The sequence below is a fragment of the Manacus candei genome, unplaced genomic scaffold (assembly GCF_025592945.1).
Source record: "Manacus candei isolate 608988 ecotype Guabito, Panama unplaced genomic scaffold, ASM2559294v1 h1tg000037l, whole genome shotgun sequence".
NCBI lineage: Eukaryota > Metazoa > Chordata > Aves > Passeriformes > Pipridae > Manacus > Manacus candei.
The window spans coordinates 3,148,688-3,176,396 of record NW_026138085.1 but is presented as its reverse complement, the minus strand read 5'-3'; the positions used below and the strand labels follow the sequence as shown (position 1 = coordinate 3,176,396).

Genomic DNA, 27,709 nt, shown 5'->3' with positions numbered 1-27,709 from the left:
GGGAAGCGGAGGCGGCGGAGTGATCCGCGGCAGGCGACGCGGAGGCAGCGCATAAAGCGGCGGTGGCGGAGGGAGAGGAGGAGCTGCGGCACCGCTGAGCCCGCGGCCGCCACCGCCCCGACACCGGCTCGGCCCCGGCCCCGCCGCCCCCGGGGGGCCCCGGTCCCCTCCCTCCCCTCCGCTCTCTCCGTCCGTCCGTCCCCTCCCCGTCCCCTCCCCACGCTGCGCCGCTGCCACCTCCGCGCTGCTCCTCCTCCTCCCCCCTCCCCTCGCAAATAGTCCCGCGGGCCGCCCCCTCCCTCCGCCCGCGCCCCTCCTGCCGCCGCCTCGCGCACACAATGGCGCTGAAGAGAATCCACAAGGTAAGGGCCGCACGGCCCGGCCCGGCCCGGCCCCGCGCGGCCCCGCACCGCCCGCCTTACATAACCCCGCCGGGGCCCCGGGGCTGCCGCTCCGGGGGGGGGGTCGGGCCGGGCCGCCCCGCGCGGGGCTCGGGCCAGGCGGCAGCGCGGGGGCCGCTCCCGCTTTGTTCGAGGGGGGCCCGGCCCGGGCCCCTCCGGAGCAACGTGGCCCCCCGGGGCGGGGCGGGGGCCGCGAGGGGGCGCCGGTAGCGGGGCCGGGCCGGGCCGGGGGTGGTGCGGGCCCGGCGGCCGCTGCGGCCCCGCGGGGGCCCGGCCCGGCCCGGCCCTTCCCCGCGCTGGAAGTTCCGCCGGGGCCCGTCCCAGCGCTCCGGATCGCGGCCCCGAGCACGGTGAAGCTGTCACACGGCGCTCTGGTTCAGCTCTTCTAATGGAGCTGTGCTACCGCCTGAGTCATCCCGCAGGCTCCGAGGGGAAGCTACAGCCTTGCCTTCCCCTCCCCGGAACCCTGCTCCGTGCCCTGGCCTTTTGGGAAAACGCTGCTGCCCGGCTCCCCTGCTGTCTTAAAAGTGTTTGCTTGATCATCAGTGTCTTTCACCAGGAAAAAAAAAATACTCGAGGGTTATTGGAGTCCAATTGCATTTCTTTAGTGAATTTGTGTCCTTTTCCCAGCGAAATGTGTAGCTGTCAGTTTGGAGTCTGTATACAAGGGTCAGGTGTAGAAAATACCCGTCCCAGGGTGTTTCTGCTCTCAGTGACTACCTAAATCTAATTTTTGTCTAGAACCAGCTGCCAACCCCCCAGCACCCACTTAAACTCAGATTGTAGCCCTGTTTGGTTTTCTGTGTGCTGTTGGGTCTGTGTTAACATCTCTGCTTTGCTCGTAGGTTACCTTGGAGGCTTTGTGAAGCTTCATGATCAGGTTAAAGCTCAGGTGGAGAAGAAAATGGAAGAGAGCTTGAAGCCTTGCTTTTGCTCGTGGAATAGGTAGCACTTGGAAGGGGAGGATTTGGAGTGTGGTTTTAGGGTGTTGGATTTTCCAGCTGAGGGTCCGGGACTGAGTTACATAAGGAAGTTGTGCTCCAGCTGAGTGCTGCTTGTCTGCAGTGTTCTGTCCCTTACTTTAGGGATCCCCTGGGTCCTGTGAGGAGTGTTCCACAGTGTTTGTGGGCTCACAGGTGTTTGGGAATACTTCTTCCTCCTCGGGAGTGGGTCGATAGACCTGGGAAGTGTGGCAGTGGATGCTGACCATGGTAAATGTGGCTGGGGGCACACCGGGCTGTTGTGGGGACAGTGAATCCCCTGTCAGGTAACTCGGGAAAGCTGCTTGGTTGTAGTTCAGTGCGAGCTGAGGGTCAGGAGTCAACGCTCTGAGAGCACTTGTGTTTCCAGACTGGTTTGTGACAGGAGAGGAGCTGGATGTGTTGAGTCTTTGTTAACGTTGGGTGCTTGTGGACTGACTCTTCCTGCTGCTTTTCAAGGATTAAGAACCCCGAGGGATAATGAGGACTGTGTAGAGTTATGAGAGTCTTCAAAGTGACGAAGCAGTGCTGTGTGAGCTCTGCAAAGCACCAGGAGTTTCAGTGGAGTGAGTGTGGTGATGGCTGTGGAGGAGAGGGAGGTGATGGGGCTGGAGGCAGCATTTCCAGCAGAAAACCTGTGTGGGGGTAGATAAACTTGCCTGTTGTAGCAGCCCAGGTGCTTTAAAAGTTGGCTGGGAGTGGAGCTCCAGGCTGGAAGGAGCACTGAGTTGCTGTGGGTGTCTGGCCTTGACTGCTCCAGTAATCATGGCTGGTTGTTTACTCTCTGGCTATTTTAAACCCCGTGGAGAGCTCTCCTATCATCATCTCCGGGTTGTTCTGGGCTCTGGGAGTGTGTGGTGGCCATCCCTGTCAGGATAACGAGGGGACAGACAGCTTCTGACCTTTGCTATTGCAGCTTGTGGCAAGAGCAGGAGCCTGCAGAGTGTGGATCGAGTAGGAATAATCCCTGTGGAGTTGAGCACAGAGACGGGATGGGAGGGAAAACTGCTTCTCTGGCTTTTTTTGAGGGTGGTATCAGTCATGATATATCAGTGTGCAGGGCTTGGTCTGGCCACTGGACCTTGCTGTTGGCAGTTTTGGTTTTATACTGAACCACAAAGGCCTTTCTGTGACACTTTTTCCAAAATTTTTGTGTCCTCGGATAACACAGGGATGGGAACTTGGAAAGGAGGAGAAAATCCCGAGAGTAAACCTTTGATACAGTGTTACCTGAAATGGCCTCTTGCATGTTGAGCTGCTCTGGGCTGGAAGAGGGGACCGGAACAAGGAGTTTACACCGGGTGAACAGCATTGTTGCTGGTGTGTGAGGCAGCAGAGGAACCTGCAGGGTCTGTCCCAGCCTGTCCCTGTGGCACAGTTGCTCTGGGGATTGTCCAGAGGCTCGTGCTGGGATAATGTGTGTGCATGGAGCAGCAGCTGTTCTCTGAGCAGATGCTCCAAAAGAGCTCAGCCTGGGTGAGACCTGCTCTCAGATTGCTGCCTGTGTTACTCACTGCAGTATTTTGGGCAGTGGGGCTGCAGATTCTTGTTTGGGTCCCTTTACTGGCTCACAGGCCTGAAAGTTGAAATCCTTTCTTGTAGACATGTTTGGGGTGTAAGCAGGGCTGCCAGGCAGAGTCCCTGGGATAACAGTGAAGTGCAGCAATGTAATTGTTGTTTGTACATAACAATTATCTGTCTTATCATGGGTAAATTCATAAGAAATGCAGAGTGAAGCAATCCAGGGGCAGGATGGGAGGGATACAGGAGGGCCAGAGTGAATGGCTTCCATTTTAAGGTTTAAGCCGAAGCACTTTGGATTCAGCCACGTCCCCATCTGTGTTGCTTATCTGTAGGGAATGCAATACCTATAACTGGATAACTAGGGCAGTGTTTGGAGTTCTTTGAATGGGAGAGCAAGGGAAAGGTTAGCTCATTGTCTTCCCTGGGCTCCCCTATGTGATCGGCGGGTGAGGGGGAAGGGAAGGCAGCAGCTGTGCCTGAGCCCTGCTCGAGTAAAGCATTTTCTGTAGCAGAGGAGTGGTGGATTACTGTTGCTTGTAGTGTAGAGGCCCAAAAACCAAGTAATGCTTCACAGAACTAAACTCTGACTTCCATTAGTTCCTGCTCAGCTGTGGAGGAGGGTGGTGGTAGTTGCTGTAGTCCTGGAGTCCAGAGCTGCCCGACCTCTGGGGATGCTTAGGCATCACTTCTGCCAAAATGAGCCCTGCCCGTGGGTGGGATGTGAGGTCAGTGGTGCAGTTGGTGTGCTGAGTTGTAGTTGTACTACCTGTGCTGAGCAAACTGTGTTATTTCAGTGCTCCCAGTTCTGTACAGCAGCCAGTGGGAGCAACTGGGTTCTTCCGTTGGGCCTCGCTGTGTGTGTGGAGCTGCCAGCACAGCCCATCTGTGTTGGAGAGCTTGTGTACAGGGAAGGCTGGGAGGCTTCTGTTAGCTGGAGAGGTGTTTTGATACTCAGACTCTACCCCAGGAGGAAGTTATACATTGCTTTGGTCTTCTTCCTGTGCAGGCTTTGAAAAAAATAAAGAAGGAAAGGTGACAGTTACATCAGAGTGTGTTTATAACACTTACCTTGGTTATTGCTGTGATCGTGAGTCTTTTCATGCTGCTCAGTTGCCTTCTGACTTCTGCAGTCTTGGAAGGAGTCAAAGTTGGAGGATCTGAGCCACTGCAAGCATTGCAAAAGGAGTTTCTGTCAAAAGGGAAGGATTAAAATGCTGCTGTTAATCAGGATAGCAGCATTAGAATGGCAGATGCTCGGGAATCGTAGTCTGCAGGCAGGAGAGCCCCTATGGATGTGGCAGGGAATTGGTGGCCTGACCTTGGTGCACACGTGAGAGCACTGCCTGGTGCTGCTGGGTGAGAGGAGCTGAGGGAAGTGCCAGGTGGAGCCAGGCTCTGGCACCTGGCAGGGAGGTGCTGCTGGTCCAGGGAAGGCGCAGAGGCTGTTCCCACCCTCCTGCCCCGTGGGTCCTGCACAGGGACTGGCACTGCCCTCTGGGGTCCTGAGGTGAGGCTGGGTGTGATCCATTTGACTTTGGCCCTGATTCCCTATTGCTTGGCTCTGCTCTGTTGGGAGCTGGGAGCAATTCATGGCTAAGTGGCTGCGAGTTCCTTTTTGGTTACATAAGTCAGGATTTTGTAACATCACCCTACACTGCCTGTTGCTGAAGGGTTCGGGGGCTTGGGGCAAGTAGACTTGCTAAAGGCAGATGGAAAGCTTGTTTCACTCACAGCAGCAACCTGAGGCAGAAATTAGGTTTATAATCAAGCTAATGATGCGGTCTCTGAGTAAAATAGAATGTGAAAGCAGCTCAAACTGGAGCAGGGTGGAAAGCCCATGGAGTCCAAGCTAAGAGGACTTTGGAAAATCTAGAGGGATACATCTAGTGTGTTGGAGTGGATTTAAGGAGCTCTGCTATGTACCAAATAAAATTGCTGGAGCTGACTGCTGAAGGGTGCTGACTTTTTACTCACCTGATTGGCTTCTTGAGGTTGCCAGTTAGGTTGGTTATTCTTACTGAAGGCTGTATTAGTTAGCATTAACTTAATCCTTAAAACTAGTCTTCTGGCCAGAGCAGGTTTTACCAGGAATGTGTTAGACTGGGGAGGGATTTGTTGTCTAGAGGAATAAATTTGAACTTCTCTAACAAATGTCTTTGGAGCTTACAATTATAACTTGAAACATGTGCAGGGTTAAACTTTGAGACCTAAACCACTTGGGTTTGGTAGTTCTTTGAAAGCTTCTTGTGCAGTTTGTGAACTCCTGGATTGAGGTGTGTTTTCAAGGCAGTGTTCAAGCTCCTGGGAAATGGGAGAACTGTAGGAGGGGAGGGATGGAGGGTAGTGTGGGGCTGAGCAAGGCTGGTGGCACTGGTTTGCCTGTGAGCCCCGAGGCCTCGCTGGCAGCTGATGCCTTTCATGACTCAGGAAGCACAGCTGGGGGGGTCTGTGGCATAAACACACTCCATCTCCCTTAAAATGCTTTCATGGAACCCCTGAGTAGGATTTGGTTTGTTGGGAACTTTGGAGCACATTTAAATCTCATTTTGGAGCCTAACCATCAGTTTCTTGTGTGACTTTTATAGTTTTTAGGGTATGTCCTTCATGGATTTAGTTGTAGTAGTTGCATTCAACTTGGCCTTTGGGCAGGACACCTTGAACCTTGCTTTGTGCTGTGCTTCCACTTCCTCATTTTTGCTGAGGGACTCATTAATAGCTGTGAGATGGGTCAGGTTAATGGTAGGATGGACAGCAGTGGGCCCAGCCCTGGGGGTGTTTTGCTGTAGGGGAGGTGGCAGAAACTTTAAATTCTGTAGGATGCCTTCAGCTGGAAACCCAGCTCGGGGTGAGGGAGCCCCTGGGAGCTGAGTAACTCAAACTGGAATTTGATCTAAAGGCTGCTTGAGCCTTCACTTGTAAGCTCCTAAAGCAAAACCTTCTTTGTGTGCTTAAGGACCAGGAACTGTCTGGAGTGGGAACTGGCTTCAGATTTTGTTTTAATATCAGTGTGGTCAAGATCAGGCTTGATCACTGACTTCCTGGATCACAGGGGAATAGAACAGTTTGGGATCAGATCCGTGTAGATGGTACCAGACTGTAACTGAACCCACCACGTGCTACGAGCTCCAGTTTTATGGGAACTCTGGAGTCATTTGTTCCGAGTTACACAAACCAGCTGGTTCTCAGCCTCCCTCAGCAACAACATCTGGAAGCAAAGGCCTTGCTGGGTCGAGTGTTGTGCTTTTGCAGTGCCTTGGGAACTGCTCAGGAGCCTGCAAAAGGCAAAGTAACCTCTGGGACAGGTTAGGCTCTGCAGCAGCCATGGGTGCTCCTCTGTGTGTGCCTGGATAGATGCAGCTCCATTCCTGTCCTTAAACTTGGCTCTGCAGCTCTGACCAGGGAGTAGTGGGAGTCTTCGAAGCAGCTGGAAGGGAATGGTGTGTTAAAGGGATTATCCATGCCCTGCCAGGAAATCCATTTTGCCTCTCTGGTGGGCAGAGGCAGCTGGTGCCTGCACTCCAGAGGGGTCTTAAACTTCCTCATTGCTCTCCAAGCTGTTGTTCTACAAAATATGGGAGGTTTTGTGTTGCAGGGGCTTGAAATGGGAGTTGGTGCTAAACTTTTCTAGGCACAGGGAGCTTATACTTTGCTTTTTACATGGGCCTTTTAATCTGTGATGTTTCACTCTGTGAATTTGTAGAGCAGAACCTGAAATGCCACCTTGTCACTGAGACAAGTGGTACAAGTGCTTGTTGTAAGTCATGGCTTTCCACTGAGATAATACCCAGGGCACCAAAGTATTCCTTTCTAGCTGGAACTGGAGATGTAGGAAGTGAAATAGTATTTTGATGAGAAGTGGAGCTGCTACTACCTGAACTTCACTGCTGCCTCTGTTGGAGAGTTACCTTGTGGTCTCACTGTTGAATCCAGTGTGGTGAAGCCCTTGGTGCATTTGGGCAGCAGGATACAGGGGGAATGTCAGGGCAGCTTTATGTGTATTCTACTAACTGGTGGAGTGTGTGTCCAAGCTCCTGTTTGTAACCATTTCCCCTGTATAGTAGGGAAGCTGCATGTTGTGTGTTCATAAATATAATCCATGGTGGGCTGTGGTACTACATGGAGAATGTGGATTCTTACAGTTTAGTGTATGCTTTGTACTGATGTATGAAACAGGATGAGAAGTGGCAAGGAATATTTTTTAATGAGTGTGTTTGTGATTTTGAATACCGTAGCATTAAATTGTCTTTTCCAGAAAATTAGAGTCCAGTAGCATTTGGAAGTGGACTGTGTTCTATACAACTTGAGGAAGAGTAGGTGTATTCCTGTTTTTAAGTTTTCATGTGGAGACTCCCTTCATTGGCTGGACTGACCCCGAGGAAGGTGTGTGTAGTGTCTGCACCTTCCTGTGCTGCCCTGGTGGTGCAGGGTGTCTCCTGGCTTGCTGCTGCTGGAGCAACTCCAGAGGGCTTTCAGAGATGGCACATGGAGCACTGGAGATGTTCTCTCCACCTTCAGGATGGAGGAGGCTCTTGAGCAGGTGCTGTGTGTGCAGTGCCTGTTCCTGCCCCAGTCTGTTCTGAACCACAAAGTGGAAGAAACTCAGCAGGAGCTCCACAAAAGCTCCCATAGACTGGTGAGTCAGGAGATTTCCAGCTGGGCTCTTCAGCAGTTGGGAGCTTCTGAGAGCTGAACCAAACTCGTGTGTGTGTCAGGGAATGTGAAGCTTTGGATCTGCACTGCATCCAGAGGGGGAAACCCAGAGATTTACCTGTTTGATGTATGGCAGCATTCCGGGGTTGTAACTGGAGAGGGTTTGCTTAGTGATGGCCTCCCAGTTCCTGGGAAGTAGAAGCTGGAATTCCCAGAGATCATCTGTTCAAGAGTTTAATCACTCACTGCCTGTAAATAACAAAAGGCCTTTAAGTGACAAACCTCTTCCACTCCTGCTATCAGCTTGTCTTAAACATTGTCCTTAAATGTTTTGTCTGCCAAAAGCCTGGTATGGAAACTTCACTGTGGACTGTTGCTGGGAGGTGAAAAGCTGAACGAACAACGGACCAGGGACAGCATGGAAGTGTTTCCTGAGCACTAGATTTAGTTGTAATCCTTGTCTGGTGTGTGTTCAGCTCTCTAGACTGAGCTAGGACAGAAAAAAGCTGATATGTGTGGGCCTATCATGCAAAGCAGGTCAGTGGCTGAGCCAGAAATGGGGCAGGTAAAGTTTGTCTTTAAAGTTTTACTCTATTTTCACTTTCCAGTAAACATCCACTTCCTGAGAAAATGGCTAATGTGAGTTGCTGGTAACAGTAATTCTCTGAACTGTGCTAAAATGTTGCTTCAAATTGAAGCTTGGTATAATTCAGGAGTACTGTGAATTACTCAGCCCACTCAGACTCATAATAGGATTTTTTTCAGAGGAAAATTTGACTGACACAGCCACTGAAAAGTGAGGGTTTCCATTCAGGTCTGTAGGTAGGGAAGGCCTTGTGTTTTATTCCATTTCCCCCTGCCCTGTGGTCAGTGATGTGTTTGTGTGGAGGCAAACCAGCCCCAGGTTACTGGAGCTGTGTGTGCTGCAGGCAGGCTGTGGAGGTGATAAACTGGATCACTGTAGCTGGAGCAGTCTGGGAACTGTTACAATAGAGGGGATAAAATAAGGCTGATACAGAGAGTTGTTGGATTGAGGCCACCTTATCTCCCTGTGACCTGGGCACAGTGGAGGATATAATGCCTCAGTAATGCTGGGACAGTGCAGGCAAACCCAGCAGACCCTGTGACATGGTGAGATTGCTGTGACTCCGGGTCTGGGCAGCCTGCACAGGTCACTGAGGCAGGTGCCAAACGTGGCTCCTGGGTTGAAGATGCAGCTTTACTTTCCAAAATCCTGGCTGTTAGTTTTGTGACCCTGCCAGAGTTGCCACCAGCAGCTTTTTAGCAATAACATGGTTGTTTTTGAAACGAAATGAACTGAACTCTTCCTGTTTTGTAGGAGTTGAACGATCTGGCACGTGATCCTCCAGCACAGTGTTCAGCAGGGCCTGTTGGGGATGACAGTAAGTATCCTGCTCTCAGCAGACACCTGCACTCTGCCACTTCTTTCCTCCTAAAACAGGATGTCCAGCACCTCAGCAAGGAGAACCCTTCTATTTCTTCTGGTTAGAGTACTAGATACTGCTCCCCATCCTGATATGAAATTTGTTGCTCTTCTGTATCCCTTTAACACCTTCCTTGTGTATCACTGATGCTGCTCCCACTCTATTAATTGGACAACTCGATGCATATCTTAAATTACACCTTTTGAGTTAACTGTTCTGGAATTCTGGATGGAGTTAGGAAACCTCAGTAGCTCTGTGGCCAAACCAGCAAGCACCTGCCCACAGCTTTCTGCACTTGGATATCTAAACTGTACATGGTGCAGTCATGTGTTCTTGTAGAACTAAAACAATCTACTCCCAGGACTCCTGCTAGTACAGCAAGGTCAGGGTTAGCTCTGTTTTACACAGCAGTTGGGTAACACTGCCTTTTTTTTTTTTTTTTTTTTGAAGAGGGTTATATGTAGACCTTGAGGTTGAGAGGTTAAAATGTGGTTGGAAGGAAAATGTGGACAAATTACAACTTGAATCATGAAGTAATGTTGGTTGGGTTTGGTTTTGTTTTTTGAATTTATAGGCAGGATTTCAAGCAATTTCACTTGGTTTGGAATCCTTCTTGTGGCTTTCTCAATAAGCAAAACCAGAATGTCTAAACTCTGCTGTCATGACTAACCTGTGGCCTGACTGGGACATGGGTGCTTAGGGATGAGGGAGGAGATGCAGGAGAAGCATCCTTAAATCATACACTTCATCAGGAACCATAGTGACAGCAAAAGGGGGAATAACTTCAGACTGAGAGTAAGTTTAGGTTGGATATTGGGAAGAAATTCTTCCCTGTGGGGGTGGTGAGGCCCTGGCACAGGTTGCCCAGAGAAGCTGTGGCTGCCCCATCCCTGGGAGTGTCCAAGGCCAGGCTGGACGGGGCTTGGAGCAACCTGGGCTAGTGGAAGGTGTCCCTGCCCATGGCAGGGGGTGCAAAAATACGATCCTTGTGGTCCCTTCCAACCCAAACCATTCTGTCTCTGTGTTTGTAACCTGTGCCCAGATCAGTGTGCCCTGCCAGCTCCTGGTAGGGGACAACCTCAGACAATCTCTTTGGCCTCCACATCAGCTGGTGTTTGCTGTGCCAGGCTGCTCTCCCGAGGTGTGATTTGCAGTTGTTCTGTCCTTTTGAAGCTCGAGGAGGTGTGTTAAGCAGGAAAAAAGCAGCTCTTTAAAATCCTACCCTGATTTTTTTTTATCTAATGTTGATTTATAGTAAGAAGATCTACTGTCATCTTGTGCCTGTATTTTGGCCCAGGGAGGGGAGGACAAGATACATCGTGTGACTTGACTTCAGGCTGTTTATGTGGCTGGTTCTTACCTTAGTTGTAAGTGGTGTTCCCCAGTCTGCTTTGATTAGAATCATGGAATATCCTGAGTTGGAAGGGACCCACAGGGATCATCCAGTCCAACTCCTGGCCCTGCCCAGGTCACCTCAACAATCTCACCCTGTCCCTGAGAGCGTTGTCCAAATGCTCCTTGAGCTCTGGCAGCCTTGGGGCTGTGACACTGCCCTGGGGAGCCTGTTCAGTGCCCAACCACCCTCTGGGGAAAGAACCTTTTCCTGAGATCCAACCCAAACCTCCCCTGACACAGCTCCAGGCCATTATTAGCTGTGAATAAGGCACCTTAACTGATACCCTGTACATTATGGTGGTTTTCTGTGAGACACCTTTAACCTGCAGCAGTTCTGCAGGTTGTACCATCTTCTTCATTTTCACCAGAAAGCCTAAAATTATACTCAACTATTTTTTTAATAGCACCATCAAACTCTTGTCATAGCTTAGGTGAGCAAGATCAGTAGGATGTTTGCAGTGAGACAAGAACACTTGCAAATCCAGCTTTTCAATGTGGTCTCTCACTGATATACTGTCAGCAAAGCTTCCAAGCTCCTAAGAGAGGGGATATTTAAGTAGGGAAACCCTCCAGCTGTTTGCTGAGAGCTCTGAGCTCAGGTGTCCTTTTCTGAAAGGAAAAAATTAGCCACCAAGATCTTTCTGAATAATTTCTGAACACTTCAGCAGTTCTGAAGTGTATAGAAACTTCCACATTCCTACAGAAATGTAGACCTAGTTTAAAAAAAAACCCACTTGAAACCTGAGAATGAAAATACTGAAATTAGTGGGGGTGTTACTGTTGAGCAGAACTGTCAAACAAGTGGAAGCTCAGCTTGGCTTTGAGAGTGTTTAGCAGTAGGGTCAAGCTTTTAGTGACTTCACAACTTATTTCTGCTTTCCAAATAGTGTTTCAAAGAGGTTTGTAGTTTCATGGAAAAGAAATGACTAAGATGGAGAGCCAGGCTGAGGCTTTTATTCCCTTAAATTAGCGAGTGTGATTTGTGCCCCGATAAACTGCTTTGTGGTTTCCAGAACCTTATCAAAGGTGATGACGATTGTCTGGCAGAGAAGGTGGAAAGTTACTGCTGAGCACAGAAAGCTTTAAATTACTAAAAGTTCTTCTTGTGCCACCTTTCTGAAGGACCTTTGATGAAAGACTTGAGTTGTTGAGAGCAACAGTTCGGGGGTGTGTAAGTGGATAGCAGTGGCAGCAGCAGCAAAGTGCCTTCTCCCAAATCCCTGTGCCCCAGGTGTGCCTTGGCTGCCTTGTCAGAGTGACATTTCCTGATGTTCAGGACATGCTGTACTTGCAAAGTGCTCTCCTGTGGCTACTTCAGCTGATACAAACTGTCCCCAGCTATAAGTGTCTCATCCCTGTAGTTCATAAACTTTGGGAAGTGAAGAGCTCTTCCTGCCTTGTTAACTGTAGGAATGGGATTTTCTTGGCAATGTAGTTTTAGCCCTTTTCCACCCACCTCTGGCCTGTGTTTTGGAAATCTGCTTGGGACTGGATGACATTGGTGTGCTTCCAGTGGCTTAGCTATTCCAGACATGTACCTGTGCTTACCTACTGAAAGTCAGCAGCCCCCTTACTTTGTAAATACCTTTTTATGGGTGATTTCAAAGGAAAGAATCAATTGGAATAAGCTCTGCATGTCAAATCCATCCTGTCGTTCATCAGACTTGTCCTGGATATTGTGAGGATCTAAAGCTTAGGTTAAACAAGCTCTTTGCTTGAGCCTGGGGTTGGAGCTTTCAAAAAGTTAAGATTCACTGTGGAAATGTTTTTCTTTCTGGTTTCTTGTTGGGCTTAAGACGATAGATGGTTATTTGAACTTCTCTTTTCAGTGGTGCCTGTGTGCACTCCAGTAAATCTCATCAGCATCTACTGGTGCCTGTGAGATTTTTTGATGGTTTTGCTGTGACTGGCCACAGTCTTCCCTATGGGGTTCCTGCTGCCCCTTTGTCCTCTGCTCCAGGTTTCTCCCTGTCACCTGCAGCTGGACAGGCACTTCCTGGGAAGCTGGCTGAACCCCTTGAAAGGGGGGGAATGCCACATATGGACATGTGATCTGCTGTCTCTCTTTCCTGGCTCTGCATTGAATGTAGTTTCTGAAAGGCTGCTGCATCCAAGCTCCTGAGAGAGGAGATATTTAAGTAGGGAAATGGGCTGAGGGCTCTAAGCTCAGGTATCCTTTCTAAAAGGAAAAAAATCAGCTGCCAAGATCTTTCTGAATCATTTCTGAGCTGTTCACGAGTGCTGAACTGTATAGAAACTTCCACATTCCTATAGAAATGTAAGACTAGATTAAAACAAACCTGCTCCAACCCAACACTCACTTCCTCTGTCCTTGCAGGGCTGTTCCCACTTTGCCTTTTTCCTTCTTCCTTGTATGACATCATTCCCAGCTGTAATGCCTGTACCATGTGTAATTAAAAACTGCTCATGCTAGATTAGAACAGGTAGTACCACTCCTAACTTCTGGCCCAGGTAGTCTTGACAGCTGTAGACACCACGTATCTTGTGTCTGGAAGGCTTCCCTAGCAACAACTGGAGTCACCTCCAGCTTCCCAGTCTGAAGGTGCCATGTAGCTGACATCCATGCTGAGGGGAGCTTCCATGGTCCTATTTCCCAAATAATTTGTGCTCCTTGCCCAGGCACTGGAGGCTTTGGAGATGCAGGAACTCCAAGAACTCCCTAATGTGCCTCATACAGATTATCAGCTTGGATTGTTTTCCTTTCCAGCATGACAACATTCTTCACAAGTCCTCTGTATGACCAGATTTATGTTCTCTTGGACAGATGCATATGAGTGAGGTTTAACTTTAGTCCACTTAACCTAAAATGTGTCCTAGCACATTCTGGTCCTGAGTCTGGAGCAGACTGTTGCTCCTGCATTCTCTTAAGACATTGCTTTCTGCTGCTTTAATGAAACCTTGAGGCCTCTGTGGAGAGACTAAGCTTAAAAGTTCAGTGAGGATAGCAGTGGCTTAAATTACCTCTGTACATGTGGTGTACACAGAGCTGGGGCTTGTTCTCTGTGTGACCAGGGTTCTGAGAGGAGAGCAGGTATGAGCTCATCATGTACCTTTTGTCCTCACAGGGCAGTCGTGGAAACTTGGTTCAGCTGCTTCATTAGAAACTGCAGAGTTTAAACTCACAGTTCTGAGTCTGAAAGGTTGCCTAGGACTGTCTGGATTTCAATTGTCACAGGATTTTTGCAGGGCATATGTGTGGTACCACAGCAATCCTGGGCTGTGGAGCATTGAGTACTTTGCCCTGTGTCTGTTTAATTCTTTGGCTCCCTTCCCTGCAGCCTTTCAGAAGGCTTTGTTTTGAAAATAGACTTTTCTGTGCTGCTTTGTCTGGAAGAAAGTAAGATCATTACTTGAGCTTCTCCAAACTGAAGTAAATCTCTCTCTCTTTCAGTGTTCCATTGGCAAGCTACAATAATGGGACCAGTAAGTATGAGAGAATTGATGCTCATGGCTTTTTATGGTGGGTTGTCTTGTAATAACTCCTCAAGCTGCAATGATTCTTTCTCATTAACAGAACGACAGTCCCTATCAAGGTGGAGTATTTTTCTTGACAATTCACTTCCCAACAGATTATCCCTTCAAACCACCTAAGGTGAGTGGCTTCTACCATAAATTCATCCGTTACCATGTGGTCTGATGTATATATTTGTGAGCCTACACTGAAAATTTTCCTTCTTCTGCAGGTTGCATTTACAACAAGAATCTATCATCCAAATATTAACAGTAATGGCAGCATTTGTCTTGATATTCTACGGTCACAGTGGTCCCCAGCACTAACTATTTCAAAAGGTACCTCCAATGCTCATTTTAATGTTACTCTGCTGAAATGAAGTACTGATTTGGGATGTAAAAACCACTGCATTCCTGCTGGCATCAACCATTTCTGTGGTCACTGCTTCAGTGTGACCCTGCCTGGAGCTGACAGCCAATTCCTGAGTGTAGGATGCTCGGGATATCCATCTTCCTTGGGGCACAGGGACACTCCTCAGCTTTGCCAGTGGATCAGATAAGTCCTGCTGCACTGAGTACACACTTCTGCCACCTCACCTCAGAGTCTGAACACTGACACTAGGCTAAATTTTATATATTTTTAGTTAATGACAATGAAAGACTTTAATGTTCAGAATACACACCAAGTAAAATATGTAAGGGAGCAGCTGTAGTTTTAAGAAGTTCTAAACTTGTCTAACTGTTTGGCATCTTAAAAGACCCTTTTTCAAGGAAACATCATAACTTCGTGTTGGCAGCTTTTAAACAAAGCTTTCAATGACATGCACTGCTAAAGCATGTTATAAAACTTAACTAGCTTGCACTATCTTGACTTTTTTTAGCTAAAAATATCTTGGACCCTGTGAACTGAGTTAGTGGTTAGCTTGGAATGTATCCTTTGCCTGGTAAAGCAGAATTCATATTTATTATAAATACGAGGCTTTAAATGCTTGAAAGAAGACCCAGGTTGGAATTTTATTGATTTTTCTGGCTAATGAAACTATAGATTTATAAACTGTAGATCAAGTTTGTAGGTCTAGCCATGGCTATTTAGGAATATTTTGAATCTACCCTGTGCATGGGCCATGTCTCAACTCCTCTGTTTTGTAGCTTCACACTGTCCTTGTGCTCAAACGCTGCAGTTGCCACATTGATGACATTATCCTTCACATCATGTCTCTGCTCTGAGGCTTTCCTGTGCCCTCTCCTTCTCCCCAACTCCCTGTGATGTTTCTGGGCAGTTTTTGCTTTAGGCAGGTGATTTCTGGTACATCCCTTGGACATCATCATTGTCTCTCTTTCCCTGAACCCACAGAAGTTCCCACCTTCTCTGTCCAGCTAAAGGCATTTGTAGAAACAGTTGGAAAGGCAAAACAGTATCTCCTTGTCTCTTGTCAGAAGTGAATTTGCTCGTGCACGAGGCTGAAAGTCTTTGTTGTGAGTTGAAAGAACTGAAGAAATGGTGTCAGTAAAGGGAAAATGATTGTCAGGTTGCTGTAATTTCCTTACAAGTGCTCTCAGTCAGTACTGGCTGCTCCTGGAAGCACCAAGTTAGCACCAAGCACTGACATCTGTTCTGGTTTGATTTAATTGCTGTATAACTGGGCAGAATGTGTGTTGTTTTAGGGAGTCTAAAGTGGCCATATGGGCAGTGGGGTGATAGACAGCATGCTTGAAAATACTGGGAGATAGACTGGAATTGGGACAGTTGGGAAAAGATGGGGCAAGAATTCAAGAGACTGGTTAAGGGCAGCAGTGGACTGAAAATACATCCTAATGTTAATTTTGCTGCCCAAATACATTTGCAATATGCTTTAACATCTCCTTCTGTTTTCTGCTTTGGACTCCTTTTTTTCCTTACCCTTTTATACTGTATCCTCCTGGCTCAGCTGGAGTTCTGTGGGATCAGGGTGGCTGTTCTGTGCCACTGTGTCCCTTCCACTGCCCCCTGTGAGTGCCTGCTGGGGTCAGGGGGCTCTGTAATGCTGATCATTTCTCACTCACTGAAGAGAAGTTCATTCAGTACCCAAACTTTGCTGCACATGCAAAGCATCCATACAGCTCTAACCTGGGAGAAAATCTTTTTCCCAGTTCCCTTGGGGTACATTTATTGAAGGAATTAAAACAGCAAAGCAAATTCTTATAGGTGACTTTACAGAAACTGGGAATACTTTCCTCAGAATCACAGAAAGCAGAGTTCAGCTTCAGAAGCAAAGAGCTGATGGTCCCATCTGGAACAAGTGTAAAGAAATTGCACAAAGGCAACTTGAGTCTTTTAGGGCTGAAATCTTGTGTTCAGTCAGGTTAGAATGTGTCATGACAGACTTTGGGGCTGTTTCAGCTCTCCAGTGACTGATCAGCCTTGTCAAAGAATGGATGTGTTCCTAGCAGGAAAAGCTGTTGGATTAGGTAGTTTAGAGTGAGTAACAGGACTTAAGACATTCAGCAATAAGCTCACATCCCTTCCAAAGCAGCAATTTAGTATTTGTGTTGTAGATTTCTTAGAGTATTTCCTAAATTGTGCCACCTTTTAACTGGGATGCTACTGGGAGCAAGCTGTTTGAATTTAAAATCTGTAAGCAGATAACTAGAGCACAGCTGAAAAAAAAAAATGTGCTTTCTACTGATTGAGAAATCTGGAAAGACTAGAAACAGTCCTTCTAGGAAAAAGCTTATCGTGCACAGCTTCCTCCTGAGGCAGCTGGGAGGCAGCACTGTCAGCAGCTTGGATGGGCTTGGTGTTATGTTGCAGTTAATGTGTGGTACATGAACGTGTTTTACACCTTAAACCTCCAAGGAGGGAGGGGAAGGGGTGTGCAGTGACTTCCTTTGGATTTAAAGTGTCACTTTTTGGTGAAAAGGCAGTGATAAATCTTGTCAGTGGTAGTTAATCATCTCAGTTTGCTGGTGAAGGGTCTTGGCCCCTCACACTCTGGAGCCCTCTGTAAGCAACTTGATAAAGTGATTGTGGCTATGACAGGTGACTGGCATTTTGGGCTTTTGTTCTGTCCCTCCTGGAATTGTTAAAACAGCTTCTGAAGACTTGGGGGAACAACAGTGAGTGTCTCAGTAGAACAGCTGGTTTGCTTGTATTAGTAATTCTTTACTCAGTGTTCCTTAAAGAATACATATTGGAGAATAAATCATCTCAAAATACAGTCTTAACCACACCTTGGTGGGCAATTTGAACTACAAGGCTTAAGTAGAATGTGTAGGCTTAAATTAAAAACATTATCTCCAAGTCTGTACAAATAGGAATCCCTGTTGCCATAAACAGGAGAATGAAGTATTTTAACACAATTACAGCTGTTCCCAACCACTTTTGGGGGAAAAAAACCCCACACTTTCTCTTAAACTTGACAAGGAGATGTGCAAGAGTTGATCATGAAGTACTTCTGCAGTGAAAGTCAGACAGCTCACTCTGTCCTGTCCCACTTCTCCCCATGTGTTGTAACTAGTGACTCATGGAACCTGTTTTGAGTGTGCTGGAGGGGCAGTGAGGAACTTCAGCCTCAGTCATGGCAGAGTTCAGCTCTGCTGTCCAAACTTCCATGCCCAGTGTGCTGTGGATTTTCTGTGCTGCTGCTCTTCAAGAATTGCTTAACTGAGACTTACTGTGTGGGATTTCCCAAGTACCCAACGACCTAAATGAACTGGACCTTCACAGTGCAGTCTTAAAAATTGGGAACCTGGTTTCTGATCGTCTTCTTGGCACTTTTATTTGCCTGTTGTAGCACTTACCCACATAACTGGGTGGCTTTGTCACAGAGCATGGGTGTGACATGATGTGCTGAGTTGGGGTTGTAAGGGAAATGCCCATTTTTGCTTTTCAACTCTCAAAACTATAGTTTAACCACTTGTGCAGCTTCCCAGATGTTGCTCCAAGGAAGTTTGTGCTAGGAGGAGTGTGGCTGGCAGGAGAGAGCCCAGTGAAGGGCCATGAATGCCATGGAGGGACTGGAGCATCTCCCATTATGAGGCAGGCTGGGAGCTGGGACTGTTCAGCCTGGAGGAGAAGGCTTGGGGGAACCTTATCAGTGTCTGTAAATACTTGAAGGGAGGGTACAGAGGTGACAGAACCAGACTGTTCTCAGTGGTGCCCAGTGACAGGGCATGAACTGAAGCACAGGAGGGTCCCTCTGAACAGCAGGAAACACCTTTTTGTGTTTTATTTTTACTGTGAGAATGCTGAGCACCAGCACAGGTTGCCTTGGGAGGTTGTGGGATCTCCTGCCTTTTGAGATACTCAAAAGCCACCTGGACACAGTCATGGCCAGCCTGCCTTAGGTGGCCCTGCTTGAGCCAGGGGGCTGGACAAAATGATCTCCAGAGATCCTTTTCAACCTCAACCAGTCTGTGGTACACTGGGCAACACTTAACTTTTCTTCTTTTGTCACCAGAAATTGTTGAACTGACTTAGCAGGAATTCAAGTTGCTTTGAAGCCAGAAGTTTAAACTGCTCAGATTTAAAGGTACACTTCCTGTAGGGCTGGGGAAGAGGCTGGAGGAGTTGGAAATGGGACTGTGGTTAAGAAATAGGATTGAACTGGAGCAGAGTCTGAAGCTGCTTTAATTTTATTTGGGTGCATCTTGCCTGTTCACAGCCAGGAGCCACTCATTTGAAGCTGTTGGACCAGTGGTGTTTTCAGCATGTTTAAAGTTAAAAGCTTAATGTTTGTCAGTGCTGATAAAACTCTTTGACAGCTGTGTGCCTCAAAAGTTTCAAGAGTCTGGGGCCTGAAACTCCAAAGCAGTGATTGTATAGGAGAATGCTCCTTCCAGGAATCAGGTTGCTTCCTGATTTTGAGGAATAGAGGTGGAAGTAGCAGTGGGCCTTGATGTGGAGGCTGCCAGGCATCAGTGAAGGAGCTGGTGAGGGAAGCAGGACAGCTGAATGAACCCCCCAACACGGAATTCAGAATTCCTCAGCAGTGTTGTGTCCAAGGCTCATATTTCTGCTGGCAGAGGTGTTTCACAATCAATTAAACCTGAGCTGACACACTGTTAGTTTCATATTCAGAGACTTTGCTGGATCAGGAGGCACAGCACTGTCTCCTGGTCTCCAGGAGGTGACAAATGGCTTTCCACAGAAAGACCTTATGGGCACAGTGTTCATCACTCCCCTGGGACAGCAGGTGGGGTGGGCTGCTGCCATTGCTGGGAACTGCTGATGGCCAGGAATCAATGCTTCCCTGTGTTATCCAACTGTTCCATGTCAGTGCATGACCTTTTTGATTATAAGGTGATCCTGAGACTCCTGTGTGACTCCAGCCAAGACAGAGAGCTGAGTAAGTGTCATCCTGCTGTCCTGGCAGTCTGGCATGCAGAGCAACCATCTCAGCACTTTCTTGGTACTCTGCACCAACAAAGGGTTTGTTAAATAATCTCTGTGCTTGCTTAGAGATGGACCCTTGCTCCTGGGTGGATTCTAAATTGGCTCCTCTTTGGAGAGCAGTAAGTGCACCAAGCAGCTGTTGGATCAGAACACACCAGTCGTTTCTTCTGGATAGCTTCATTACCTTGGAAAAATCGGTGCTTTTCATCTCCCTGCTGTGATTCAGCTGGAGATTCCATTGCTCCTCAGTTGCTTTTCCTTACCCTGAAGTGTCCCATGGATGAGTGCTTTACTGGAGCAGGTTTGTTTGGAATTCCAGCTAGACTTAAACAGCAGTATCTGTAGTGGCTGGTACTCTGTCAGGGATGGCTGGAGTGGTGGATATTAGACCAGTCAGGCTTTGCAGACAAAGTGAATCATCTGGGGGTTGTGTTTGGAAGATGAGGAAGTGGAGATCAGCTGCTTTTAAGAGTCTCTTTACCTCTGAGTTCCAGGAACTTTAACATGCCTCTTAAATTTGGATGAGCCAATAGATGTTCCAGTAGGGCTTTAAACTGTGTTCCACACTGCTCATTTGGCTACTGCTGGAAGGACCTGTGGAGAGCTGTTGTCATGGGTTGTCCTGAGCTGCTTCCTGGCAGAGGAACCTCAGCCACGGAATTTACAAGTGGAATTTGCATCTTACCCACCCCTTCAGTCTGAGGTGGGGCAGAAGCAGGAAGGTGAAGTTGCTCATTGGGGTGGGTGAGCTGGCCTGGGAGGTGTGAGAGCACAGCAGCTGCTGAGGAGGGGAGGTGGATCATGCTGTGCTGAACTGTAGCTGATCCTGCTGACAAGCTGTCCATGGCAGGATTTTCTGCCTGGAGAGATTGTGCTTGAACTTCAGAGTGTTTTGTGAAGGCAAGTCTTGCACTGGGAACTTGGATGCCAGTTGTGCTGTGTTACACTGTAGACTGTATTCTGCATGTTTCTCAAGCAGTCTAATATTAACTCTTCAGTGATCATTCTGCCTGATGAAGGTGCATTTCTCTCACTGCTCTGTGGGGAAGCTAAGCCCATTTTTAGAACCACTTTGTTGTCAGCCTGTTTGCTTGATGAGTTTGGTTCTCCCAGTCCCTTGGTGTTATGAAGTACTTGGTCTGTGCTAGTTCCTGGCAGCAGGAACCACACTGAAGACTAGGTTGTATTTGTTGTCTGCAGAGATAGATAGGGAGCACAGCTGAAAGGTTGGAGGTCAGTAGGCTGCCTGGTGAGTGAAATAAAACAAAGCAAACCCAATTTTGAAGTGAAAGGGAGCTTTAAACTGATAGTGGTTCTGAGTTGCTTAATGTTCTGCTGCAGACTGGGCAACTCTGACAGCTAGGAGTGAAGAGAAGAGAAACAACTCTGTACAGAGTTGTTTCAAGGGAGGAACCCTTTGAATCAATGGCAAGTAAAGTTTATTTTGCAGTTACTGACAAAAATCCAGACTTGAATTCAAGGAGTGCACACTTGTGGTACATCCCTTCCAGTGGGAGACTCCAAGGGATGCTGTCAAGCTGATAATGCTTTGCCTATGGTCATGCAGGATGTGTAGGACAAGGTGTAAAAATGTCACTTACCTGCCTTGTGTAGTTATTCAGCTTGATTCTGTGGTTACAAAGCTTTTTGGAAACTTTTTTATTGTCTCCTACCAATAGAGTAGTCATTTGAGTAGTAAATGTCAAGGCTTTGCTGTGGAGCTCATTGCTGTAATACTTGATTGCAGAGGAGGGTGGTCTGGTGAGTCTCTAATTCCATAGTGTTGGTTTAATTAGTTGCTCTGATACACCACTGACATATTTGATTGCTTCCTCTTTACTCTTGCACTTGAAACTTGGAGAAGGTGCCTTTTCCAAGGGGTTTTTCCATAGTGGTCTGGAGGCTCCTTATGTTGGTTGGTCTAAAAGGTGTGTATGTGCAATGTTCTAGTGGAAAACCTCAAGAGAAACTTCCTGAATTGATATGGACAGATAGCTGGGTTCAGCAGGATATTAAAATTACACTAGTTTAGATAACTGGTTAAAAATGCTCTTCTTGCTGGGGCTGTACAGATAAAAATGGAATGAAGTCACCAGCAAGAACAAGTGTAATGAGAATAGTTTGGATTAATGAAGACTTAAAAAAATTAAACAAAGCAGATGAATGTGGCAGTGCAGCTTGAAGCCAAATGATTGGGTCCATTTTTGTTCAGTGTTTTTTGAGTGATGCTGAAAAGTGAACTGCTGAGTGTTGGGAAAAGGGGTGTTAGGGTGGGCTGAGAGCACTGGCCAGGCCTGCAGTGTGGTTCTGAGCCACTCTGTTCTGAAAAGTCCTTGGTTTTTAAAGGCTGTGGTAAGATAAAACTTGAGAGAATAGTTACAATAGTTGACCAGAAAACTTGGGTTGGATTTCCTGCTGTTTCTGGTGAAGGCAGGGGACAGGTTTGAGGTGTCTCACTCATCCTACAGCTGAAGAAACTCAAGTGATCAGGACAGTGGAGTCTGACAGACAGAAAGGAATGAGCTACAGGAGAATTGCTGGACAAACAGCTGTTTTGAGGCTAAACTGACTGGGAGCAGCTGGATATGTCAGAGTCCCATTACTGAACACTTTACTCAGTGTATGTGGGGGAAAGGAGCTGGTGCTGGAGCTGTACTACAGGTGCTGAATGTGCTCTGTCCCTTGCTGAGGAACAGCACTTCAGGACTAGTTGCTTCTACATGCCTGCCTCACACTCTGAAACTGTGTTCTGAGAGGGAGCTCAATAAATAGCCCAAATGCCAGTTATGGTAGAGGATAATTGAGCCCTTAACTCTCTCACAGGTGTACAGTAGAAAATTGGGAAAAGGAGGAAGAGGTTGATCTTTATTCCGAACCAGAAATATGTTCACTTAAATCAAGGCCACTTTATTACCACACCTTCCCTAAATGCTTTGAACTTGGAATTGAGAATTGATTAGTGAAGGGTCTACAGAAACAGGGGGGAAACTGAACTAAGTGGTTTTTTGTGTTCTTGGTGCTCACACCACCAAGCAGCACACTCAGTTCAGATGTAGGGAAGCTTTCACTTTTGTCCCACTTGGAAAAAAACCTCTTCTCCATTTCCAATGAATATCACACCTGTTAACCTCTTCTCTCTGGAGGGTGGTGAGGCCCTGGCACAGGTTGCCCAGAGAAGCTGTGGCTACCCCAGTCCTGGAAGTGTCCAAGGCCAGGTTGGATGGGGCTTGGAGCAACCTGGACTAGTGGAAGGTGTCCCTGCCCATGGCAGGGGGTGGAACGAGCTGAGCTTTAAGGTCCTTTCTAACCCAAACCATTCTGTGATCTTTTTTTGTGGCCTGTGTTTTAACCTGTCTTAACTCCTTTGTTGTTTTTATGGGGCTTTGTGCTGTTTCCTTTCATTTTTCGTGGATAGCTGCCTCGTGCAAGTGATGGAAATTGGAGCAGATTTGTGTTTTAGTGTCTTCAGACTCCTCACTCTTGTCATCTCCAACTTGCTCGGAGGCTGCACTGTGACAACTCCGCGTCGCTGCCATTGGTGAAGGGACATATGGAGTGGCACTGTTTGATCCAAACAGGCAGAGAGAAGGGAATGTTTGGCATTTCTGGGAGGGGGGCAAGATGTCCCTGCCGTGCCTGGTGTAGTGTTGTCCCAATATGCTTTGCTTGTAACTCCCTGCCTTCTCCTCTCCTCCCCTCTCTGGTGTGAATGTAGGAATGTCCGTGTGCTATTTGTGGCTTTGCAGCAGTCCCCTGGCTCCTTGTATGGATGAGGTTGTCACTCAGCTGAGCAGGATGTGGCCTCTGGGATATAGGCACTATATATTTATAGTGAAACACTCAAGTTCTAGGGCTCTGGGGTTGGGAGCAGTGCAGGCAGCTGGGTGTTCTTGGGTCATTTTGAATATTACACTACACTTAATCCATCTCAATCTTCCTTATGCTTGGAAAATAATTGGGTAAAGCCTCTTAGTTCTCTGCAAGACTGGTGGATTTTCTAGCAGATCTTCAAGGCCAGGTTGGATGGGACTTGGAGCAACCTGGTCTGGTGGAAGGTGTCCCTGCCCATGGCAGGGGGTTGGAATGAGATGAGCTTTAAAGTCCCTTCCAACCCAAACCATTCTGTGATTCTTAAGTAGCTGTGAACAGCCCTTTCTTAATTCATCTCAACTGGACTTGTCTGCTGTTTGACTTTTGATTAGTGCTGCTCCAGGTCATTTAACAGTGAGGTGTCTGGTGTAGGGAAAAGCTGAATTTCAGGTGCAAAAGCAGGGAAGTCTTCCCAGAATGCTCTCACGTGTGGGTTCAGATAGACATGGCTGCTGCTGGACACACCTATCCAGGAGGGTATTCCTTGTGACATTGTGGTCATGTGAAGTTTTGTGTAGTTCACTGGTAAGTGATTCTGTTCAGAATCACTCAACTGATGTACCTGGGATTACTGCTCCTTGGGAATTTTAAATAAATGCTGCTGATGCTACTGGCTGGAGGGGAAGGAAGGGTATGGGCTGACCTGTGCAGGTGTCCTCAGCTGCACTGAAACTAATTGTGTCTCTTTTCTCTCCCCAGTACTTTTGTCCATCTGTTCTCTGTTGTGTGATCCCAATCCAGATGATCCTTTAGTGCCTGAGATTGCACGGATCTACAAAACAGATAGAGAAAAGTAAGTATGGAAACCAAAAAAATGTGGAATATGACAGGGCAGAATCTACACTTACACAGTAAAGGGGAACTGAAAGGCCCCAATTCTTGGAAAAGAGTGGAAAAAAAGGCAAATCAAAGCCCTAATTGTGGTCTTTTTAGGGGTGTTTTTGTTTTTCCCTGAGATCTGTAATGCCACTCTCTGAGCTGCTTTAATCCCACATAGCCAGCAGAGGGAGAGCAAGTTACTCCAACGGGAGAATATTCCATGGCAGCTCTGGGTCTGGAATCATACAAAGAAATAACAAAAACTCCCTGTTTCTCCTTCACTTGACAGCACAAGGGAAGAACAAGTGGTGTAGAGGTTGGGGTAGGAAGACTCCCAAGCTTCTGTACAGAGAAGCTTTAGTGCTAATGAGCACTTTAACAGCTTAATGACCATTGTAAACACTTTCTACCTCTCTGTTCCTTCCCAGATCTGGTCAGGGAAGGGAAAATGATCCACAAATTTGCTTTGTCTACTGCATGCTTGAGGAGCAGTGTTAGAGAAGTTCATGCATCCTGTTTTTGAGAGCTGCAAGAGCAGCAGCACCTCTTTGGAGATGCAGTGAACACTGACTGTCTGCACTTGAAGTATGCAGGACTCCTCTTTTTTTTTTTTCTTTTTTTTTTTTCCAAAAATAAGGTAACAAATTTTTGGGCTTAACCATAAGGACTTGCTGCTTGAGTAGTCTCTGAGCAGTGATGGGAAGGAGAGAGTTAGGAGTGGATTTTCAGATTCCTTAAGCTAAAGAATATTGTCTATGGACTAAATTCCAACACAAACCAACTTGGTGTGCATAACTATAGGAAAATTCTGGCTGTACGTATCTTATTCTTTTAATTCTGTAGAATAAGAACAACTGGTTGTCAGAGAGAAGCTTTTATCAGTGCAGTTAATCATAACTGCTTTGTTTTACACAAGTATCCTGAGCTTCCTCTGGCTGTGAAGGGTATTTGGGTGCAAAAGCCACGGGGGGGTTGGGAATTGTTGTGCCTTCAGAACTAAAACAATTCTGATGGACAAATCACTGTGTCCTGACTGTCATCAAAAAATGACAGTCAAATATGTAGCAAGGAACAGGGCTGTTGGGGTTGGGCAGATGAGTCAATGGCAGGTATTGGGTTTAACTTAGAAGGGGGGAGATGGCAGGGACACACAAATCTATTCCAGAATGTCCAAATGAAACCTTGCAGTAAGTTTTCCTAGGGGCTAGGGGATGCACAGGTAAAGCCTTCCTGAGAATCCTTTCCCCTCAGCCCTTTCCTTGCTCTGTTTTATGGCTCCAGTCACAAAGATCTCATACTCCTGTTGTAAACATGACCAGGTGTTTCTTTTCCATGAAGCACCCTGGGTTTTCTTGTTCCCCCTGTTTACTCAGTGTTTAATTTTGCTCTTAAATGTTACAAATTGTTGATAGTGTACTGTAGAGAGTGTGAGTTCATGCCATGTGTAGACTAGACTGCTGGAGCTGGAATACTGTGCAGATGCCACGTTAAATAAATCCTCTTTTTGTACATACAGGTACAACAGAATAGCTCGGGAATGGACTCAGAAGTATGCGATGTAATTAAAGAAATTATTGGATAACCTCTACAAATAAAGATAGGGGAACTCTGAAAGAGAAAGTCCTTTTGATTTCCATTTGACTGCTTTCTATGAGCCCACGCCTCATCTTCCCCTGTGCACATGTTTACCTGATACAGCAGTGCTGCGTGTTGTACATACTTGGAACAACAAACTAGAAATACTGTATTTCCCCGTACCAACATTGACTCCTAGCAGAGAAGTGTGTGTGTGAAAAGCTGGTTCTTCAGTCATAACTTTGTGAGCCTAAAAGCATTCCTTGCTGAGTTCAAATTGGGTAATCAGATGGGAATGGGAAGAGTCCTGGTGGTTCTCAGAGGTTTGTTTTTTTTTTAGGGACAGTGTTGCTGATCCATGAAGGATTTTAAGTGGAATCCTTTTAAACTCATAACAGTTATGAAAAGCAAGGTGAAGAACTTGAAACTGTTTCTGTATTCATTTTATTCTGAAGGACCTACACCTTAGGTAAATGTTATGACCAATGAGAAACTGTACCCACATCCTGTGTTTAAGGTCTAAGTTTAACCGGTCACCATTTAAATGGATTGGAGCTATTAGTGCATCAAGTGATGTTGATTTGTTTCAACTCTCTCCCTCCCTTCATACTTTTTTTGGTTTGTATGTGGTTTCTCAGTTAATACCTAGCTAATAGCTCTTATTTTTTTCTTAAGTTTTTTAACTGCTTAGGTCTTTCTGGATGTAAGGGTAAAAAAAAAAAATCCATTTGACAGAAAACTTGTGTGTATTTAAAGACCCAACTGCTCCCCTGGAGCTTGTACGTTCAAGAATGATTAATCTGTGTAATAAACTGATTACTACAGTCATTACATATAACTTTGTGTGAATAGGCTTTTAATTTTCAGAGCAGTTTGTTACAGGCTTAAACTAACGGTGGATTTCTCTTAAAAAAACAAAAACAAACCAACTTTTGGGTTGAAGTCGTGAAGCAGTTTGGTTTGCATCACACAAGGCACCTGAAGAGGCAAACAGGAGCTTGAGCACTTAGATGAAATCAGGATGTGTAGTGTGCCAGGAACTTGACTGTTAAACCAAATAAGCAGTTTACTAAATGCGAATCAGAGTGACATTTTACAAAGCCTGATGGTATTACTCCCACTTGCATGGGACCTAACACAATGCATATGTACTGTAGGTAAGTGAAACCTTATGTAACTAAAAAAAAAAAATGGATGTAAAAGGGTAAAAAAAATGAAAAAAAACAACCTACCAAACACATCAGCACAAACTTTCATAAAATGTAGCTTTTACATAATTACTTTGCACTAAACATTTGCAAATGTTCATACAGTTTTAAATTGTACTTGTATGTGTCTTTTTTTTTTTTTTTTTTTTTTGGAACAAAGTCTTCACTTGAATCTAGTGAAAAACAAAAAAAATGTAGTTTGAAACTTTTCTTTGTATACAAGTGTATTTGCCAGCATCGTTGGTGTGACAGTAGGTGAGTCTGCAAGTTTATCTCCTCTTAGTAGAATTGTAACCCAAGCCATCGGGCAGGAGAGGCTGGAGCCGCTGGCTCTCCGGCCACAGGGTCTGTCCCAGCCATTCCCAAATGCATCTTGACACTCTTGCACAAACGAGGAATAAATGTCCACTGCTTTTGGTCTAAACCTGTTCCGCTTGTCTCATCTCTGGGTGTGTCTGCAGCGCTGCAGGAGGTGCAGGGAGCTGTGTCCCTCTCCAGAGGCACCAGGAACGCTGCTCTCCTGGCCTGGGGACAGAGTGGCTTCGCTGGAAAAGGCATGGAGCACGTGTGTCCTGGCTGAGGGGTGACAGCTACAGGGGAGGGGGAGAGATTGCTGTGCAGGGCTGTGAGCCTCGGGTCGGGCCTCCCTCAACTCTTGGTGTCTGGAATGCTGGGAAGGCAGGGTGTGACTCTGGATAACACCTGTGGCATTGGCAAACCTGGAGTGCAAGCTGGTGGCTGGGTTTGTGTCAGCCTGGCCTTTACTGACCTGTTGTAATGTGCAGGCTGTGCTCCTGCTGGACCCTCAGCAAACACCTCAGTGGGGGAGTTTCACAGTTTATCACAGAATATTCTCAGTTGGAAGGGACCCCCAAGGATCACTGAGTCCAACTCTTAAGTGAATGGCCCATGCAGGGATGAAACCTTGTCATTATTAGCACCATGCTCTGACCAACTGAGCTACTCTTAGGGTTGCCCTCCCCTGTTTTTCCATGGG

General features: G+C 46.8%; 1 protein-coding gene across 2 annotated transcripts; it reads left to right on the top strand.

The window, feature by feature from the left end:
• On the top strand, positions 1-27,136 carry UBE2D2 (ubiquitin conjugating enzyme E2 D2). 2 transcript variants are annotated; one of them, XM_051793755.1, is made up of 7 exons: positions 1-362; positions 8,895-8,958; positions 13,808-13,839; positions 13,931-14,008; positions 14,100-14,205; positions 23,810-23,903; positions 25,446-27,136. In XM_051793755.1, the coding sequence occupies exons 1-7, from the start codon at positions 339-341 to the stop codon at positions 25,489-25,491; spliced, it is 444 nt and encodes a 147-aa protein (XP_051649715.1). In that variant the 5' UTR covers positions 1-338; the 3' UTR covers positions 25,492-27,136. The 2 variants fall into 2 exon arrangements, with proteins under 2 accessions (XP_051649715.1, XP_051649716.1); XM_051793756.1 differs by lacking the exon at positions 1-362 and adding an exon at positions 1,004-1,346.
• Positions 27,137-27,709: the final 573 nt, after the last annotated feature.

What these genes read in the sequence shown, in the direction of transcription:
- UBE2D2 (XM_051793755.1), top strand. Translation starts at nt 339, where the DNA reads ATGGCGCTGAAGAGAATCCACAAG. An exon ending in CGCTGAAGAGAATCCACAAG is followed by an intron (nt 363 to 8,894) that starts GTAAGGGCCGCA and finishes CCTGTTTTGTAG; the next exon opens with GAGTTGAACGATCTGGCACG. An exon ending in TACAAAACAGATAGAGAAAA is followed by an intron (nt 23,904 to 25,445) that starts GTAAGTATGGAA and finishes TTGTACATACAG; the next exon opens with GTACAACAGAATAGCTCGGG.